Source organism: Leptonotus elevatus, chromosome 8 (assembly GCF_054856555.1).
Source record: "Leptonotus elevatus isolate MCC_2025b chromosome 8, RoL_Lele_1.0, whole genome shotgun sequence".
In the NCBI taxonomy this organism is placed as follows: domain Eukaryota; kingdom Metazoa; phylum Chordata; class Actinopteri; order Syngnathiformes; family Syngnathidae; genus Leptonotus; species Leptonotus elevatus.
Genome location: NC_141246.1, coordinates 4694095 through 4716166, shown reverse-complemented (window position 1 = coordinate 4716166; position 22072 = coordinate 4694095). Strand labels below are relative to the sequence as shown.

At 39.6% G+C, this 22072-nt stretch overlaps 1 protein-coding gene across 3 annotated transcripts in view; it reads left to right on the top strand.

Annotated features, from left to right (window-relative positions):
- Positions 1–21780, top strand: part of arhgap10 (Rho GTPase activating protein 10) — a 46308-nt gene extending 24528 nt beyond the window's left edge. Inside the window, exons 17-23 of one of the 3 annotated variants that reach the window (XM_086082632.1) lie at positions 1148–1253; positions 4187–4346; positions 8687–8828; positions 10225–10387; positions 16585–16662; positions 18813–18904; positions 20640–21780. In XM_086082632.1, coding sequence (XP_085938758.1) covers positions 1148–1253; positions 4187–4346; positions 8687–8828; positions 10225–10387; positions 16585–16662; positions 18813–18904; positions 20640–20728 — 830 coding nt within the window. In that variant the 3' untranslated portion in view covers positions 20729–21780. Of the gene's footprint in view, positions 1–1147; positions 1254–4186; positions 4347–8686; positions 8829–10224; positions 10388–16584; positions 16663–17741; positions 17809–18812; positions 18905–20639 lie in introns of those variants that run through there. The other 2 variants (XM_086082631.1, XM_086082633.1) reach the window with 2 other exon arrangements.
- Positions 21781–22072: the final 292 nt, after the last annotated feature.

The following is a 22072-nucleotide window of genomic DNA, read 5'->3' as shown; positions in this document are numbered from 1 at the left end:
TATGTTAAGTTAATAAGTTTAAATGTGTTTAAAGCATGCAGAAAAGGTAAAACTAACAAAACATATGCTCTCGAATTGTGGATTTATTTATTTTTAATCTAATTCAGGTGGATGTGGAATGTGTCTCTCGCGATTAACGAGGATTCACTGCGTAAAATGGCCGTCATTACCCATCCATAAATTCCATGTATTTGTGAAAGCGCTTCATCTGAAAGTCTACATTTCAATTACACCTCGATTGGTTTATTTCAAGTCCTTTGCAGTGCTCGTTTCGAGTGCCTCCAGACTGACTGGCTGAGCTTTTCTTAACTTGTCTCGCACTTGCTTTCTCTTCAGTGTTTGTTCTTGACACTTCTGAGAGTTCATCGTCAAAGTAAAGTGACATTCATGAGCCACTCAACTCGGGAACACTTATGGCAGCGTGTGTGTGGCCTTACATTTAATCTCTACATTTTTTTCCTTCAAACCAATTTAGTATAATATGCAGTTTCATTTATCTACCGATGTTCTCCCTGACCTTGAACGAACGGCAACCATTTTATTTCAACTATGATTTTGTTTTTAATTAAATCATATTCAAAACAAGTGCTATAATTGGATGAGGTTTGACATTTTTATCAGGCACTCGCAATGAGAGGGAGGTTGAAAAGTGGATTAGCGGTGGTTTTTATTTATTTGTTTGACAGATGACGCCATCCTTTTTTTTTCTTTTTCTTTTTCCCACGTCGTCGTTCCCATAGTAATGATATCCGGCGTGGGCGCTCAGATGCCCATGTGTGAGGAGATATTTAAGCCATTCTTTTTTTCTTTTTTTTTAAATGTAAATCTGTCTCCTCTGCCAGCCCGTTAGCTCCCCCCTCCATCCTCTTCTCCGCTGCCAAATTCTACCAGGCTTCACGCCATATATTACCATTACGCCTCTTAAACGGAAATGCATCATCCCCTTGCCCTTAACCCCCTGTCCTGGAGCTTTATTGCCCCCCAGTTGATTGCGTCCTTAAAGATCTGCTAACTTTTTATTTTTCAGAAGGTGTCCTATTAGGCGCTTCAGGCCTATAAGTGGAATTGATAGGATGATTACAATCTCCGCTCTTGGCTTCCTGCCACTTGCTTACTCGATTTTTTTTTTCTAATTTCTTTTAAACAGAGGGCGGCAGTCCAGAGTCTCGCATCCAGGCCGTCCACTGCCTGGTCCACAAGCTACCAGAGAAGAATCGACAAGTCCTCGGGCTGTTTATGAAGCATCTGGCCAAGTGAGTGAACGTCGTCCCTGTAGTGGTCATAGTTCATGCAATCTGCACCCTCCCGAGCTCGGAACTCGCTTCGTCCTGCCTGCCTGTCTGTCTCCTCGTTCTCACTCCACATGCTTCTTCTTCTCCTCCTTCTCCCTCACTCCCACTCTTCAGTCTTCACTCCCCCTTCCCTGCTGTCACTCCATCTCTTTCTTCGCCGCTGATGCCGCCAGCAGCCTCGCGTGTTAGTTGTTTCTTTCGCCTTTTCGTGTATTTGAACAAATAACAGCCAGAGGGTTGTAGATTTGCTCAACTGCAGATGGGGGGAGGCATCTGTTAAATGAGCTGACGATTATGGAAGTTAATACAAGTTATAAGACGAATTTTTGGATCCTGGAGGATTTTTCTAATACTAGATGGTCATATTTTTCACAAGTTTAGAACAGTTCCCATGTGTCTTGATGACATGTCAGTAACATGCACCCCCCCCCCCCCCAACACCAAGTACTTCCAGAATAAAGTATTATAGTACTTTTAGGCTTAACTCATTCACTCCCAGCCATTTTCACTAAAACAATCCCCTTCACTCCCGGCTGTTTTACTGGATTTGGACTGATTTTGCAAAGCCCACAGAATATTCTGTTTTATTGCTATAAAAACTTGGACAAAAGAAAAGAAAAGAAAAAAAGGATTAAAGTCTCTTTTTTTCATCAGGAAAAAAAAAAATTCTGTTTACGTTTTGCAGCAATTAGCATTAGAATATAGCTAAGTTTCATCATTATTCAGAATTCTGCGTAATTGAGGGTTTTTTCTTATTCTTATTTTTCCTGATTCATTTCTTATGCTCTGCTGCCCCCTGCTGGCCGTTTGTGTAATAACTACCATTTCTTCAACCGTTCTTTGCAGTTGAGAGGCTGCATCAAAGCCTTATGTATGCTCTAGCATTAAAAAAAAAAACGTATAAATATGTATTTGGGAGCAAATTAGTTAATAAGGAATTGAACCCCATTATTTCACCTCCCAGAAGAACTTAGCCTGTTTGGAGTGGACGGTGCCACCTCATGAAGAAGCACAACTGAAGTGCAGAATGACATCTGCATACAGCTTTGTTGTTGTTGTTGTTGTTTTAACCATGACGATGAGCCAGGCTGTTAAACGAGGCAAGCAAATAGACATTTGCCAATGTGTAAAAAAGGCCAGTGTCTTTAAAGAGAAAATCATTTTCACTCATGCATACACTACGATAATCTGTTTGTTGAGCAAAACTCCATGCAGCTCTGCTTACCCCTTGACCTAATAGTGTCTCCGACGGCTTAGTCCAGGCATGGCTTGAAAATGGTGGATCCTTGCCCATTCTAGCAGCTAAAGTGCGGAAACAGTTATTATGCAAATTATCTTAACTATGACATCACAATCCAGCCAAATTTAAAGCTACTGAACGTAGAATATTCAATTTTACTACCACATGCTGACGAAAAATGAAACTGCACATACCCTTCTTCACATACACACCGCACACATGACGTCACATCTGCAGACCGGGCACGGGAAAATCAAACCCGAATCCAGTCTGAAAACTATTGGCCAGAGGCTTGCAGGAGTACCCATTGTGAACAGCTAAGGTGTTAATCTACTAATTAGAAGACATTTCATTTATAAATGGTCAAACAAAAAGGCTACTGTAAAGATATTTATGGGAAAAAAGTTCCATATTGCAGCTTTAAAGCTGCAATATGGAAATGCTCACTTAGCAACACCATCCATTAATTTATCCATTGATCCGTTCTATACGAGCAATTAAAATGTCACTTTTCCATGCCCACTTTAAGTCAATTACCAAGCTTTTGCTAAAGTTACACATATTTGGACGGCAAACTGCAACAATATCTGTACTGTAGCAATAAAACTAATGATAGACGGCAATATTTTCACCCCTACTGCTTACTGCACAACACAATTGCGCATCACTCTTTATCAGCGAGATTAGATCAGCAAGAAATAACGTTAGCTAACATTACAAGGTTTTACCTCTGCAAGCTTTTTATAAACTTAATATGAGCAAATTGAGGATAAGTAAATAATCCCACTCCTCCCTGCGGCGGTGAAAGTCTGCTGGATCTTATTTCATAGAATCCCACTGCGGGATCGGGCTCTTGTTGGAGGAAAAAAAATAAAAAAGGGAGCACTATTGAAATTGAATTTGGATTATCCGGCGTGAAATTCTGCAGACTGGAGAGACTCTGAATATTTTTTTTTTCCTTTCCTGAAGTTGGCGTGTGTGCATGTCCTGCAGGGGAAAGGAAGCAAAGCCAGAATTTCACACTCCTATCTCAAATGGTTTCAGAGATGTTATAAATGCGAGTTGTCACCGGCGTTTTTGTCTTCAAAGGAATCATCGGGAGCTATTTAAGAAGCAGTTTCCCCTGCAGATGCGCCGCACTGCCGCGGAATTTGACTGTGAAATCCCTTCACCTGTCTTTTAAAAAAGTGTCTTCAAAATGCAGCTTTCCCTTTTAGTTTTTCCACCTCCCAACACTAACTAAAATGTTCCTATTCAATATAAAACTATTTCACGTCTTTTTTTTATTATATGCTTTATAAAAGCAATATTATGGGTAAAACTTAATGGATTTGTTATAGCCGTGCGGTGATTAACTAATTTATTAGACCGCCTCTTGGGCAATCTACAAAATAATGATCACATCAAACTTTCATGCCATTCACGCTCAAATAAGACGGTGTAGGTATTAAAAAAAAGCTTCCTGTTCAATTTCATGCATGGTTCCTATTGAGACTTTTTTGTGCATCGTGTTCTTGATAGACACCCCCCCAATTTCTCTCACGAATCCCCTACTTTCCCAACCCCTAAAATATTTTTTTCACCAGGATGCAAACAATGCCAAAATGTTTTTTTCATTTCCTCTAACTGCGGCATTTCTACATCCTTCCTATAGTGTGGCTGCCCACAGCAAGCAGAATCTGATGACGGTGGCCAATCTGGGCGTGGTGTTTGGCCCAACACTGATGAGGCCGCAAGAGGACACGGTGGCCGCCATCATGGACCTCAAGTTCCAAAATATCGTGGTGGAGATCCTCATCGAGCACCAAGAGAAGGTAACAACTCTCAAGGGAAGGGCGGGTATCTTGAATGAATGTAGACGACAGCTATATGACAACTTCATAATCACAGAACTTTCTATTTTTTTTCTTTTTAACAAGCTTTCTTTCGCATAAAAGTGCACAAACTGTACTCTCACCATCCATTTTTTTTTTAGCAGCCTACAGTGAAGCCCCATTTATCGCATTTGACACGTTTCAGAACATTATTTTATAGTTATATCACTCCCTCACTCTCACTCACTAACACACATTTGATCCTAGTATAACATACTTAAGAAAATACATTACAATACTGATAAACTAGCCCGTGTATACATTTGAGTATTCGCCATTACGTCTTGGAATTGTGATGAAAGTGTTATTTTAATCAAATATTGTTCAAGAGCACAAAGCTTTCTTGTACATGGCATAGGCTTCACTCAAATATAACACTTACAGTAATAACTTCTTCCCCCCCCCCCCGATAACTGCATGTATTTCCTAACAGTCTTGTCACACATTCCACTTGAGCATTTTTATTTAATTTTTTTTAGTCACCATACAAGTACAGACTGTATCTGTGCATCCCTACTTAAAACAAAACTAAAAGTGTTCTTTCCGGGAATGTGTGATGTCACCAAAACAATCCACAATATATTAGGTTGGTGAACTACATGGGGGTTCTCTTAGAATACTTATAAAAAGACAAATAAATATTCCAGAGTACATTTGACCAATGTGTTCTCCTGATTTGCACTTTCTAACTTGTTGATGACTTTTTCCATGCGTGGAGAGCCTCTTGCCCGTGGTTAGAAACCCTGCCAGTCTCGTCACCTACGTGCCAGCTAGCAAGCTAGCTAGCTCAGCCCTTAATTAAGAAGAAATGAAACGCAAGCATCCAAACCCTCGCTCTAGGGTGTTCCGCCCCCCCCCCCCCCCCAACAACTCTTGGCGGCTGCAAACGTCAATCTGAATCCCAAATATTGAGCACTTATTTAAACATGTAATATAGTTACGTGTTCATTTGATCACTTAATCTCACGGAGCATTGTTACTCGGTGTGGAACCTCAAAGGAGGGAAGAGGAAAGGTTTGAGATTAGTTTTTTAATCTGTTTGGAGCCGCGCTTAGATCTGACGATATGCCAACTAAGAGCTTTTAGTGTTGTGTGTGTGTGTGTGTGTGTGTGTGTGTGTGTCTTCTTTTTCTTCTTTCCCCCGGCCTCATTAAATGAAAGATGTAAGGAGAAATCAGCCTACTTGCAAACCTACAGTAAAGTAATGGTAAATTCAGCTGCTGTTAAAAAGATAAACAGAGTAACGTTTGCTGTCCATAGTGTGAGGGAATGTATGTGAAAAGTTAAGGTGATAGCAAAATTGCATTTTTTTTGTTTAAGCATAATATTTTTTCATTTCAGGTTTATGAAATGTTAATGCAATTTTTTTATAAATATTTTTCTTTATTTCACACTAATATTTATTCCAAGAGCATATTACAATAGTCCCTTTCATAGATATGCCTAATCCTCTACCTACAGAAATTCGCAGTTCACTTTTCAAATTCAAATATTCATGTTTTGTTTTTTCTGTTGAACCTATTTCCAGAAAATCACCTATTCCCAGTTTTTGTGCTCTAACTAAAAAGCTAAAAAAATGAAATGTCTAAATAAGAAAATAGGTTTGTACTCTATGTCAAGAAATTAGTGTATGATAAAGTGATACATCCCAACCGACAGACAACTTTAGCCTTTGTAGTTACTGGAAGATTTAAAAAAAACGCATGTGTGTATGTATGTACATGCACACTTTCAGTGCATTTTTTCAAAGTCCAAGTTTCTCTAGGCCATTTATTTTTAAGGGCAATATTGTAAGGTGAGTTTGAAATTATAATTTATTTATTTTGTGGTTTAAATTGTTAATAAAGGCAATTATCGATATCTGGCAGGTCAATTGCTTTTGTTAGAATTTTAAAATAAAGATATCTATTGGCTAAGTTAAAACAAACAAACAAGCAAAACGTCCACATTTTGCATATCTGAAATGTCATTCAATAAACATTAAACAAACACTTTAAGACATTTCAACAAATTTAGTCAGAATTTGGATTTTTTTTTTAATTGATGGCAATACCCCCCCCCCCCCTTTTCACTGAAAATAAAAATCGTATTGAGCCTGAAAAAAAACACATCACAAATTCTCTAATAAAACCCCCAGATATTATTTGCTAAAATACAGTAATCTTGTTGATTCGGCAGTGATTGACAAAACTCCTAATGATCCACAATAAATAACACTGTCGTGCCCACTCTGATTAGAATGCGGCGAGGGCCTTTTGGAAGCTGGAGTGTGGAGGTTTGGACCAACCGACCGACTGACAGACAGAAACGTTCCACACACAGCCAGAGTCCAACTACAGACTGTCAATACCCTCCGATAGCAGAGCAGCCGCATTTTACATTCACCTCCATCTGCCTAGAGAAAGGCAGCCCAAAGTCTCAGCCATATCAGATTTCTCACTTTTCTCTCTCTCTCTCTCTCGCTCTCTCTCTCTTCCTGCCTGCCTTGCTCCAACAAACTTTCTCTCTCATGCCATCCCCCCGTGCGTCTGCCTCGCCTGTTCACACTCACGTTTTCTCTGCCACTTTCTCTCGCTGCAACCACCCTTCCCCCCCCCTCCTCTCCTCATATTCCTCGCACCGCCATCCTCCTCATCTCTGTGATCCTCTCACAAGCTCTGTTGCTGAGGCTTCCACTCTCCTCGGCACACCTATTCCCTTTAAACTCCACTTCTGAAGTCTGTATGTAAACACTGCTAGGGACTCGCCCTCCTTGAGTCCGGAACCTGTTTGTTTGATTTTTATCACAGACCAGGGCCAGTTTCCCTAAAGAGGATACTTACTTTAGTTACATTTGGTGGGGAACTTTATTTTTCAACTAGGATGGCTCCAAGGATCCTCATCAGATTGTGCAACACTATAGATATGCACCTCCTGCATGTGCCTGGAGATTCATGCATTATTCAAAACCGAATGCTTAAGCAATGTTAGCAAAAGTCTGAAAAAAAATCCTGACTTCCCATCAGGTGCTGCGTTCGAGCCTCTTGGAAATTGGATGTAGCTCAGCTTTGGATCCGTCTGACCACATCCTCCTCACGGGCACATTTAGGGTGGTGCCCTCTTGAGCAGTGTGCTGCCAGCTGTTGTCTTGGTTACTGAGCTCCCAATTGCCTTTTAGATCATTATTGAGGTCATTCCGTATACTTTGAGACCGCTCCCTTACCTTTCGCATGGCCATCCTCACTCGCTAAGGTAAAATCTAGCATGGAGCGCCAGGCAGAGGGAAATTGATGGTCATTTTGGGATTTCTTCCATTTTGGAATAATAGTGACAATAGCTAAGTCTTTTGCTGATACTTTTGCAAGTCATTCCAGCGTTGTCCAGGCCCACAGTCTTTTGAGAGTTCTTTAGTCTTGCCCAAGGGGAAATTGAGCAACGGTTCTCAAATGTTTTAGTGTCCAGGGACTCCTTACAGGGAATAATTATTTCCAAGAACCCCCCTCGTAATCCTAACACCACTTAATTGAAAATAGCATTTGTACAGTGTATCCCTAAATGCCATGGAAAAAGGGGTTATAACAATTTTCTTTTTTTTATTTTAAAAACAAAGTTGTAACCTTTGAGATTAAAAAGTCTTATTTTTCCATACAAAGTTGCAATATGATATTAAAGTCACATTTTACGAGGGAAAGAAGTCAGATTTTAGAGTCATGTCCTGGAAAAGACGCCTTTATTCTCTTAAAAAAGGATAAGGACTATATTCTTCTAGCTTCTCTCTCTTTTTTTAATTGAGGTTTTAATCCCGTAGTATTATGCATTTTTGCACTTAAAAAAAACAACTGTATTCATGCAGGGATATCAGATTTCTGTGTTAATACGTCAAAATCACATCATAGCCTTTTATTGGCCCAAAGCTGAGGTAGGGAGGAATAAATGTTTTTTTTTAATGGCATACTAGTCCTCTTTTTAACAATGATGCATTCCATCTATTGTGAATAATGCGTATCTGATAGCTTACATTGTGACTGAATTATGGAGGGTTAAATACTTCTTTCACACTATAAAATGTGCAACTTTTTAATAACTTCTAAATTGTGCATTTTGCTACACATTGTGATTGACATTCACACTGTCGCCATAATCAGCAAACTGGAAAGAGTGAGCAAAGTTTCAGTTTTATTTTTGTTTTAAAATTCAGCAGAGGTTAAAAAAAAAAAACTTTTAACACATGCATGCATGCTTACAATTGCTGATACAATGATGCGACTTGTTTTCAACTCATCTTTACATTGTGTATTCAGATCTTTACAAAAGTTCCCGAATCGTGGCCTCTTTCACCCGCCGCCTCGGTCTTCTCCGCACCCGCAAGGCAGTCCAAGAAGCTGAATCGACAGAGCCGTCCGCTGGCTGTCTACAACCCACAAGTTATGGACATTCAGAGCGGTAGGAGATGCCACCCGTCGTATCGTCTTCATCTACTGTATGTCCGTGCGCACAAGATTTTTGAACAGTCGCAGATGGTCGAGCAAAACCAATCACAGCAGTTGATTTTGATTCGTGTTGAGGATCACCGCGTTTGACATTTGGTAGTCTGTATGACACCGCATTGATTTGTAGCATCATGCCGGAGGCATCTTAATCCTGTCTGGATGTAGTCATTTCTGGTTGAGGGCGAACTTATTTATTTTAATTCAAATAAAACAAAAAAGGAAAATTGGTTAGATTATATTTATCGGCTTATGTCATGAGACATGATAGGAAGGCATAACGGCTCTAGAAAAATAGACAAAAACATATTTAGACATCATGTCAAAGGTAAGATTGATCAATTTTTAGTTACTGCAGTGAGAAAGGAAACAGAGTCTGGGGATATTTGAATTAATTTTGAGGACATCGGGAGACTTAAATTTTCCTGGTTCTAAAATGGCAGATTGCTTAAATATTTTCTAACCCAAGATCAAAACAATGAAATGTATATTCCTGCTCAGTGAAATAACTGTGGTTGAGATTTGGTGCAGTATGGACACACTGACTTGATCCCATTCATTATTGACGCCACCACCTTTGGAATTCTGTGGGAATGTACGCCGAGTTTTGCTGACCGGTTTAAAACTGCATTAATGACCAAATTGCAGACTCTCTCGTCTCTAGTTAATTAAAACATTTTTATGTATGATACATTATACCTCCTCATCTCTTTTTTGTGTTAATAGTTTTTGTGCAACTATTAAAGTGGACTGGACCAGTTTAAATCTTCACATAGGCAAATTTTAATATCTGGGCTGGCCGTTGTAATCCCTTTTTAAGCTTTTTAAGCGGCCCCTGATAATGGATTTAGACTACGTTGTCTCATCCGTTGGCTGGTTTAAGGAAATTTAAGGCGGATAAAACCAGAGTCTGAGTCCGTGTGAGTGTGATGCTACATGTGTCCGATATCCCTGATTTCATTCACACAGTTTTTGGCTTGCTTTAGATCATGTTTATGTCACAAACGGGAACAGTTTGCCGAGGTCAATCCGAGTTTGTCGTCGGGCCATGACGCAGCTTTTGCCAGCACTTAAATTGAATCCCACTCTCAGACACAGGTCATCAAAAAAAAAAAAATATATATATCCTTGACTGTAATGTACAATTGTGGTGTCATAGTTAATTCGGTTATACATTGAACATTGACTTTTGGTTTAAAGGGGTCATTTAATGGAAAATTGACTTGTCTGCTGCTTTGTTTTTATGTGTACCAATATTTTGATGTTTTTCTGAATATTTTTTTTCCTGTAAAAAATAACATATTAGTTAATTGAGAAAAACACATTTTTTAAGGGTTATTATTTTTTTCCAGCCTGCGACAGCTCCAACCTCGCCACGGACGAGATGTCGATGGGCAGCAACGAGTCGGTGTCGTCGCAGTCCTCGACAGCCTCGGCCTCAGAGACGCCGCCGACGGAGAGGAGCGAGAGCGTGCCTCACAGCGTCAGCCTCTGCTCGGGCAGCAGCAACTCCAGGTGAGTCAGTCCCACTAACCGGCACGCCACGCCTCCCCCACCCCCGCCCACGCCACGGGTCCGTGAATGTCATCCTGAATGTCGACACGGCAGATGAATTGTGGGTTCACGCTTCACATCCTTCTTCTTCTGCTGTGTCATGTCTATGAATTCACCTTGAAATCTTTTTCTCGCTCGCCCTTCGCCGACTCCCATCAGTGCCTGACAGAGGGGGAGATTATGCGCTTCCTCTTTCATTCTGACCCCTCTCTGCTTTCGTGTCTGCCTTGCAAGATATGCAGGAGTCCTTCCACAACTTCTTATTATATTATTCTAATGCGATACATGTCCCCTCGTTTATGCATAGTAGACACTAGGTTTGTAACGGTATGCCAAAAATCACAGTTGGTATGGGGTAAATGGCAAACAAAAGTGTAGCTACAGATTTAATGACATTTAATTTTTTAAAAGAGGTCGATCGGGAGGGATGGGGCTCTGATGACAACACATCATAGGATAACAGGATAAGCTTTTAGAGACATCCAACAATCCGGAAAATGTTTATATTTTTGGGATAGACCAATTATCGGCAGGGCCAATTATCAGTGCCTTTATCGGCATCTACCTTTTTTTTACCAATCTGAAGGCTGATAAAGCTAGCATGTACTGTAGCTCACTGAGCGGCGAATGCTTGCGAACGTAGCAAATGTAGGGTTTTCATCAGGGTTTGTAAGATATAGACAAATTTTCACCGTCTGTGAAAACCTTTTACGAACCCTGACCAAAACCCCAAATTAGCTACATTTGCAATCATTTGTCGCTCAATGAGATACGGGGAACTTTTCATTTATGGGTTTATTTAAATTTCCACTTTATAAAAAATGACGCCAATAGTGGGAACTCCCTACACTTTTTATGAAAATAAAAAAAATCTATATATAAAAGTAAGAAATTAAGTTGAAAGTTTGGAAAACTTTATTTACAGTAGAAACTATTTACGTACTTGCTTAGTTTTTAATTTATCTTAACACATGCTAATGACCCTGCAAGCTCCCTACAATTGTAACAATTTTTTAAACAAAGCTGCCATGTCTTTAAATGCTTAACATTAAAAGAAAAAGTAAATTTTTTGACTCTAATATTTGGTCTTTTACTGTAAATGAATATCGACTTGAAATATCGGTTATTGATCTCCTTGACTACTAATTACTTAACCCTATAAAGCTTGAACCAAGATCTATATGAGAACATTCGGATTCTTTGTAAATAGAGTATTTATTGGTTCTTTTGACACAATTTTTTAGGGGGGGTCAATTTCCACATTATGAATTTTGATTTGTGTCCTATTTGATACATCCGGTCACAATGCTTTAAAGTCGTACATCTATAATTTCAAAAATGTAATAAAAAACAGACATATGAAATATAGTATTTCCAAAAATCAGAAAGAACATTTCCTTTCTCAATTGGGACGATCTTCCAAGGTCGCTGGAAAAGCTATCAGCTGGTTGATCTAATGGACTATACGTGCAATACATGTGTCAGTTCATATACGTCCAAAAAATATATATACTCATGCAATAGAGGGATCATAATGTCTTGTATTTTTTTTACCTGTATTTATTCATTTAAATTTTTCCTGGTTACATCCATCACATCATTTGCACATCCAAAAAAAGGGCTGACGGGTAGAAGCCATGGCTTATTAGTAACCAAGTTTAACCAGGTTTGTCCCGTTGAGATTAAATACCTCAAATATGATCCATATGGCTTTATAGGGTTAAAAGTCGTCAAAGCATTTGACCAAAGTTTGGCCGTCTGTGCCCGTTTTGTTTCTTGGCCCCGTGGTCTCCAACATACGTGATGTGGTGTTGGAAGGACGGAAGGCAAGCAAGCCGGGAGGAGATCATAAATCTTCTCTCTTATTTGCTCGGCGGACAGGTGGCCGCGCGTTGGCCGTGTAAATCGTATTGACATTGGCCAGATATTCATCTTGCTTACCCCCTCATAGCCACAGCCCCTGTCCCTTTATGAAGACTTCCGCCATATGTCACCGGGTGTCACCCCGGTTTTGTTCGCTCATAAATTGAAGCACGGGCAAGATGGCGAGGATCTTTTAGTGTGGTGCACCGCCCGAGGTGCTGGAACCTGGAGCTTCAGCTTTAGCCTGATCCAAAAAAAGAGCTGGAATCTGTTCCTTTGCCCTCATGAATATCTTATCTACTTGAAGGTGACTATGGAAAGAGAGATAATTTTCTGCTGCAGTAGAATCTGCATGGTTGTGTACAGGTGCGGCCTGATTCACGACCATGTATTGACTTATTTATTTTTTAGACACCATTGTCTCCTTGATTATTCACCCTCAACTGTCATCCGAGTCGGGGGGGAAAAAAACAATCAGATCTTGTGAATTTTCCCACTATGGGACTGATTAAAGATGTTTTAGTTTTTTTTCTTATATTGGCTTGCCCGCTGCATCCATTGAGGTTCATTGTCAGCACGCCCCCATTTTTTTTTCCAATTGGAAGGGATTAGTTTCCTTGGCAAGATCACAATGAAACCGCTTAGCCGTTTCGCTACCAGTATTTTTCAGTAGCAGTATTAGTCTTATTCTTCCTCCTCTTCTACTTTAACACCAGTCGTCCATTGACATACCAGTGGCGGGCAGACTGGTGCGAATCATAATACGGTGGCTCGCAACTCATATTCCCTGCCCACCCAAACGCATCACGCTCGGCACGATGAGCTCAGCTTCTCGATTTTAGCCCCCTTTCTGCTAGAAATCCAATCGCTAGCTTTTTTTTCCTTTCTTTTTTTCCTTGCTGTTAGCGGAATGACACTTGATCACCCTCCTCATCCTGTTACTTGGAGCTCCGTGCCGGGATGAAAAAGCCGCGGCTGCTGCGGGGCAGGTTTCCTTTCTACTTAACGAGAAGCAGCAGTCTACGTCTGCTGATGAATTTCTCGGCCACTGTTAATCTGGCAATTGCGGGACTGTACCATGACCCATAAGATCTTAAAAATAAATAAAAAATAAATGCACTGGCCATAAAGACCTACCGCAGACATTGGAGCAGTAGGGCTGTAACAGTTTGTCCAAATCAACAAAACTTTTGGCACATCTAGATTGCGAAACTAGCATCTTAATATATTGGGAAGGATCTCATTTTAGCCTCGGCATATAACACTATATACTAATTTCAAACTAAATAACATTTTCACCCTCCTGTTAGGTTGTGGATTGGTCGATACAATTGTTGTTTTTCCCCCAGCCCTAGTTTAAACTCACTGCTAACCCACTAAATATGACGTCCATAGCCGTCAATGGCAGTGAATGAGTTAATATAGAAAGTTGCAAACATTTTTGGAAGGGGCATCAATGACGCACATTTTTCTGCGATTCACGACTGAGCTCTGTCCATATCCTCCTCGGATAGTGGATGAATGTGCATATTTAATATTGTATCATGTGATCCTTACCATCGACCAAGTGTTACCTGTATATATTTGAAAATATTTCCCACATCGCCCATGTCACAAAGTCCCCATTTACTGCCTTTAATCATACTTACTGAAGAAGCTTAGCTCGCTCGCTGATGGAGGAAAACAACAGATGAGCCACTGAAAAAGCTGGTTTCTATTTTTTGCCACCAGAGCAGAGGCAATGAGCGATTTCCCTCGCTTTGGCTTAGCCATAATTGTGACAGCAATTTTTTTCCTGATGAATCCGGTTTACCTCCGCCGCATTTAACGCCCGTTTCTAGGGCAGCTACGTGTCCGCTAGCTGTTAGCGTAAAACGTCCATTTATTTCACCGGTTTTAATCGTCCCACATCGCGTAGATGAATGTTGGTGACTCCCCCCCCCCCCCCCCTCACCTCACCTTCTCGGCTGTGGCCCTGGCAAACAGCGGTTGCGCCAGAGTCCGGGTTAATGAGTGGATTTGCTGCACGACGGCACTCCGTCCCCCCACCCCGTGGCGTTGTGGTGCAGCTGAGCCCCGCAGTGGGCCAGTGCCGCTGCAGAGCTATAAATCACCCTCAAGCGGGGTCCCAACAGAGCGGCCACCGCTGGGTATGAACAGCTTGGGGAAACCGAAACGAGAAAGCCTTGCAGAATATCCCAACACCTTAGGGCCATGTCTCTCCTCCAACCGCCTACAAGGTAACCTCGTATCCTCTCGACCTCCAGCCATTCCCTCTAATTTCCTTGATTAGCGTCTCTATGGGAGCGGCAGCTAGGCAGCAATTTGCCCATTATGTGATGTATTAGCACTGGCCCTGGGGCAGGCATGGAACGCAGAGGGACGCCTGGCTTCTACCACCGCTCTCCTTGCCTCCACCTCGGCATTTACCTGGACCCCCCGCCGGGTCCTGTGCGTTTACGCCCAAGGAATCGGCAGTTCTGACAGCGGGTGATGTAAAGCACAGCTGCAGGCGCTGATGCTCTGGATTAGGGATGAAGCGGTTTACCGATAAACCGTGATATGATTTCGGACGGTTAGTATTAGCGTTTCTAATTGTAACCAAGGGTTACTAACGGATTTAGCATCTCGAAAAGTAGTAGTTGGCTTTTTGTGAATGAGACGCAAAGCATAGAAGAAGACAAAGTGACTCTTGACAAGGAGTGATAACATTACATCAGACACATTAAGGATTTTGTGTTGAGTCACATAGTAAAAGATTTTTCAGTTGACGGCTATATTGTTTCACATGCCAAGAGGGATAGCACAGATCATTGAATAATTGTACTTATTGTAAAAATAAATGTGTAAATAAAGCAGATTGATATCGCAGTCTTTGTCTTGGGCTGTTTACATTTGATTGGTTTGGAAATTTGGCCTTCATTTGGAAAAATTACACATTTGTTGTTGTAAAATTCAATTGTTTTCCTCATAATTTGTAGTTGTTTTTTTTAATGTGCATAAATAAAGAATGCCACTTGGCCTCCCTCGTTCTTTAAACACAGGTTTATGTTAAAACTGATTTAGAATATGTATACATTATTGTTGTCTAAACATTTTTAACAGGAATTATTTTTGAATAAATTAAACCTTTAAATAAACATTTGTTGGGTTTATTGGATTATAATCGTAATCGTCCTTAATGACCAGGAAAAAAAATAGTTTTTTAATTTTTGGGCCATATTGCCCAGCCCTACTTACCAGTGAAAATGTAAAACTGGAATAAAGAGTTAGATTGATGAACCAGTTGTGCAGTATGATGGCAATAGTTGGGTTTCCATCCGACCATTTTTATTTAAATTTTCAAGAAATGCGAAAATAAAACTGAATGGAAACACTAGAAATAAAAAATAATTAAAAATTCGCAGACACTTTTTTCTTCCCCCACTTTTGTTCTTAAAGCGTTCCCAATGCCATAAACCTAAGGCTGATGTAAGACTTGAGTACAGCACCACATGCCAACATGTGGTCATTGATTCCAAGGAAGTGGTTGGAGTCGAATCGATGGAGTCCAAGTCGTCCGGTTGTCAGGCTGTCCGTTGTCAGCCTACATGCTGTTTGAACCTACAACACGCTTGCACATAGGCACTGTGAAAGGTTCATGCTCGTTGCCATAACAACGGGTCATACGCCATTCTTTGCAATTGCTACCGATGCCTAACTCATTCACTCCCAGCCATTTTTACTGAAGCAACCCCCCTTTGCTCCCAGCTGTTTTACTGGATTTTAACTGATTTTGCAAGGCCCACAGAATATTGTGTTATTTTGCTATAAAAACATGGAACCTAACAAAAGAAAGATTAGAGTATCTTCTTTAATTAGGAATAAAGGTATTTCTGTTTCCGTATTGCAGCAATTAGCATTAGAATATAGCTACATTTCATCAATATTCACAAATCTGTTTAAAGCAGTGGGGAAAGGAGCTTTTTGCAACATGGCCCTGGTTGATCGCTTATACTCTGCTGCCACCTGCTGGCCGTTTTTGTAACAATTACCATTGCTTCAAGCATTATCTTCAGTTCAGAGGCTGCATCAAAGCCTTTTGTATGCTCTAGCCTCTAGCATTTAAAAAAAACGTATAAATATGTCTTTGGGAGCATGGTAATATTTAAAATAGAACTTTTGGGGAGCAAATTAGTTAATGATTTAACCAGTTAGTGGTGGCTCTTATGTCTTTTTATATATATATATATAAGAATGGGTTTTCCGTTTGATATAATACTTATATTTTGGTGATGTCATATTTCGTTCTGCAGAGCGACCACGGCAGCAGCCTCGTGGTTGGGAGAAGGCCAGGATGTATGCACAGCTGACAAAGAAAAGCCACTTGAGAGGTAAAAAAAAGAAAGAAAAAGCTTGGAAAATACCCGTCTCTCCTTCCGTGCTAACTCATTAATCTGATCCTTAAGTTTACCACTATTTGCATGCAAGATGAATGCAGACAAGCATCAACCTGACTCAATCCCTTTTTCGTCAAATGCGACGCACCTGAAAACTGGTTCGTCATTGTGAGTTCACTGCGTTGAAATTGGGAGCTCATTTGACTGCTTTTAGATGCGACGCAGGAAATTGGAAACCGCTCAGGCCCCTTTTCTCTGGCCAGTCCATTAATGTTATGTACACAAATGTAGAAATGTTTATCGAAAATGTTAACCTGCAAACTCTCTGACCGCGAGCCTGTTGCTTTCCAGTTTTTTTTTCTTATCCCCCTTCATTGCGCGTTGTTGTTGCGGCTCTGCAAGAAAAGAATATGAAATATTTATCGACTGTGCCGTGTGTTGGAAGCGCGCAGCATCTACCTGGCAATGCTGCTGGCTTGGAGATAACACTTTGCGATGGCAGGCAAAACAGCCCATTTTTTATTTTTTTTGAAATCTTTCCCAAGAAAGAAAAGCTTTCCTCTATCTCTGCCAAATTCAGAATTCTCGGCTCCTTTTTTTTAATTATTTCGACTCAAGGGGTTTGATAGGAATGCGTTTCAGGATTGAAATGATGCAGTTACAATCGTTTTCGGAAACCACGTCAACAGCATCTTAAAGAGTAAAAAAAAAAAGCATCATGGGGAAACCTAAATCCTCGGATATACAAAACTAAGCCTGGACCACATGTGGATTCAAATCAGATATAGCCAAGATGTAATAGTGAAAAAAATTGGTAAATTGCGGCCCCTCTAAAATGTTTATAATTGCCTATATTTATCGTGCACACTACAAATGTACCACTGACTGCGATTGCTGAACACTTAAATATGTCAAACTCATCTCACATCATTAGCCTTAAAAATATGATAGATGGAGAGAGAGAATGAGGGAGAGAGAGAGAGAGACAGATTTAACATTCAAAGCTTATCTGTCAGTCATTGAGATGTATTTCAGCCTACTTTTTTGACACCAATGTACTACTTTCCTACTAGACAAGGCTTTGGCGGCATCTTGTGGCATCTTAGAGCCTTTCAGAAGGAGCACAAAAAACAAGAATAGGTGAGTTTTTCAGCAAGGATAGGTGAGATAGGTTCCTCAGGACAAAATGCGGATCATTTCAAATGTATCATACAAATACAGCAAAACTAGGTTTGGGCATTACATTGAAAAAAATATCGATATTGTGATATTGGCCCATGCAATATGCATATTGCAAAGACATGCAATAATTTTCGCATGGAATTTTTTGCTTTTACCTGAATTTTATCAGTTGGGCACAAACTTAAATGTGCATCACCATCCAGTATTTGGATATCATCTAGGTAATTAATTACAATTAATTAACTAAGAACACATTGAGCTTGCTTATTTTGCCTCTTGACATTTTTTTTATTCTTTCATTTAATAATAAAAATTGTATTTCTTTAGGTTCATGTTAAATATTGCAATAATATCGATATTGCGATATTCAACAACTATATCGCATATTTTCGATATGGCATGTTTTTCCAGTATCGTGCAGCCCTACAGCAAACTATGGATAATGCACTTTCCTAAAAAGGGAATGCAGTTAATGAAACTGTTATGCAATTCAGATTAGGGCTGCAACTATCGATTATTTTTTTATAATCGATTAATCTGTCAATTATTTTGTCGATTAGTCAATGACTACCATGAAAGGAACATTTAAATTCACATCCTTTTAATAATCATCGCATCTGTAATTCAAATTTCATTATTTACATTTGTTTATGTGTACAAATAATTGTGTACAAACCTTTTTGATGTACATGACAATTTGCCAACATGTCTAACCACTTCAGCGGCAAGCCCAGATTTTACACTTTGTGACAAGATCTTTTATTTTGATGTGTGTTGTTGTTTTTGCCGTACAGTTATGACACTCTTATTCGGTCAACAATCAAGGAAATGTAACCAAATGCTCATCCCTTCGTTCTCTTGCGCAGGCAAGATCACGTATTAGGTCTCAGGTCTAGATCGAACCTCTCGGTAATCCCCCACCAAAAATACCAGCCCGCTCACTGATTGCCTCCATTTTTCAGTGTCGTGGGCAGGAAAGCCAAGGCGGTGTACCCGTGCGAGGCCGAGCACGACTCGGAGCTCTCCTTCCAGGTCGGCGCAATTTTCAACGCCGGTAAGTGTTATCGCGCAGTAGCGGCGCACCCGGGCCGGCATATTGGATTGGGAGGAAAAACGAACTCCCAATCTGATCTTCCATCGAACAGAGAGATAAAACGGAGGAGGGGAGGGAGGGAAGGGAAGGGAAGGGAAGGGTTGTGGTGGATGGGAGACTCCGATTTCCTCCTCAGAGGACCAACAGAGCCTTAATCACTCACACAGGAAATGAGTAGTCGTAGTCCTGCTAAAGTCATAATAGTGACTTTCCGATCACTATGATAGCTTTATATATATATATATATATATATATATATATAAAAAGCATAACATTTAGTCCATAATGCCCACTCTTAATGGTCGTTTTTATTGGATGCAATGTCTTAAAATTAATTTATTGGCTTTACAATAACTAAAATGTGTCTTTATTAAACCTATAAATAACCTTTCATAGTTTAGAAAAAGTCTGAATATGTTGAACCCATATTGCTCTCGCCATGTAGAGATACAAAAAAAATAATAAAACATAGATGCACGCTGGATAGTGGATTCCTAGTAATCATATTTAGTAAATGTGAGGTCTTACATTTTATTAAAGTGGCCTTAAAAAGAAATTGACTTCCTTAAGCCTGCAGATATTTCAAAGTTAAAGCATTAACTAATTAATCACAAAAAGTTATTGCATTAATTTTGTATTATGAATTTTGACCTCAGATTATCCTTTAGTTTGACAGTGGATGGTTATGTTAAAGGTAGTGCAGGTTGTGTTTGAGCAATAAGCATAACGACGTGCATTCAAGTTAAAATGTTAATAAATGTTTGCGTATGATATTTAGAATATTTGTTCATGTCAAACTATTGTGTGGTTTTTTTCATTTTTAAATATGCAAGTAATTAACCGATTAGAAAAAGAGCAGGATGAGAAATGTGGCAGACGACTTCATAACATTAAATGTCGAAATAATTAACATAACAGGTGCGCTTTAAATTTGTCTGGCAATTTTTTTTTTATAGAAAAGCCTTTTTAATTAAGTGATTAATCGTGATTAATCGTAATTTTAAAATGTGATTAATCTGATTAAAAAAAATTAATCGTTTGACAGCTCTAGTTATAACAGTTCCTAAAATAATGATCTACATCCCCGACTTCTAATGGTGATATTTATTGGAAGCGAGGTCTTATAACTTTTAATAGTGTACTTTAAAATTTTAATTTAGTTTCCTTACCCCTGCAGATACCCTCTTTTGATTCAACAATAATACAGCCAACAAAATGTTTTAACAATGCGGAGCCCAAATGACCTACTCCTGTTGTACATATTTATTGGACGCCAGGTCTTAAATCGATGAGCCTTTAAATGTCCTCCTTAAACCTTCATCCATCAAAATTATCGCAAAATGCCTTAAAATAACGATCATGCTCGTATTTAGTAGACCATATAAGGCCTCCTTTTTTTTTCAATATGCAAAGTTTCTTAAAATATTGGTTGTAAGTGGTCATATTTATTGGAGGTGAGGCCTTTAAATAAGTGTCCTTAAATAGATCAGTTACATGTGAAATTCTTGGTGAGATCCAAAAAATGAATCATAGCTTTACTGTGCAGTTAATAATAATAATAATAATAATGCATTATATTTAGAGGTGCCTTTCTTGACACCGTACACTCACTCGATTCCTTGTGCTCTCTTCTTATCTTGCCCCTGACTCCGGAACACCTTACCCACCACATCCACCATGTCCCCTCCTCCTGCAGTGACCCAGTCCAGAGAGCCGGGCTGGCTGGAGGGGGAACTGGAGGGCAAGCGGGGCCTCATCCCTGAGAACTATGTGGAGATGCAGTAGCCTCCAAAACGGGACACAATGATGGAATTATTATTATTATTATTATTATTCGCCTTATTCGCACCTGTTGTGTTCTCTCAAGCCATGGACCGTTTTTGCTCTTCCGCCCACTTATACATGGTATCCATGAGATCCCCCCCCTCCCCCTCTCACACAGAAGCGTTTTGGTCCGCCGACGTGCCTTGTCGAGCCCTGAATGTAAACGGGTATGTATGTATGGCCATAAATCAACAGCTTGCATATTCCTCACCTTCCAAATGAGGCGCACATGGATTTTTGGGCTTCCAAAAACTACTTTTATACAATCGGTGCACTTGTTGGCTTTCCTTTCAGAAGACACCCAAACATCACACCCCTCTCCGAATAGTGCCTTTTTTTTTTTTTTTTGCCGGACGAGACTGTCAGCATGAGGTGGTAACTTTCTGAGATTATTATTTTTATTGGAACCAAGTGTTTTATTATTATTATTATTTTTATTGATTTTTATTTTATTTTTTGGGGTTGTTGGTTTTTAGCATTTTTTTTTTTTTTAAGCTCGGGTTGCCTATTCCAGGCAGAGACACTCCAGGAAAACATTGTCTTGATTTAATGATTTTAATTCAACACCCAAAAGCATGATTTTATGATAAATAAGCTCATAAAGTGCAGTATTTTAATTCGATTTTTGTGCGTATGGTATCTTGATAATGAATGTTGGGGTTGTGTCACAAGTTTTAAAGGTTTAAGGAAGCACGTCACTTCGGTTTATGTCACCGGCGGTTGCAATAATTTCAAATGTTGATTTGTGGTGGTGGTGTTGTTGTTTGTAAAGGGGCTTGGATTCTTTTTTTATACACCTTTGGGGACATCCTCCCAACCAATGTTCAATAAAACATGTATTCTTGCAGTGAAATAAATGCTCAAATTGATAACTTTTAAAAGGAATTGTACTAAAATGCTTGTTTCCAGGTCAATTTTGCTATTACGTTCTTCAAGAAATGCAGCTCCTAAAACTCTGTCATTAAATATTCTATTTTTTATTGTATTTTTTACTTAGCAAAGCAGTAGTGACAGGATACAAGTGACCCAACTTAAAAAAAATTCAGGAGCTATCGTTGAACTTTTTATTTTATTTTATTTTTTACTTTGCCTTGAGATCGTAACTCAAACCGACCCACTTCACATTAAGTAGATGTTTGGCCTTCATTGAAAAACGCTGTTGTATTCCACTCTCCATATACTCTTTATCCTCCGCGTAGAACGACTGATATTAGTGCCGTACTGATGATATCAGAGATAAGTTGGGACATTTCCCAATGCAATATGATTGAAGGCTGGCACACCAGGAGTATCATTTAATTGATG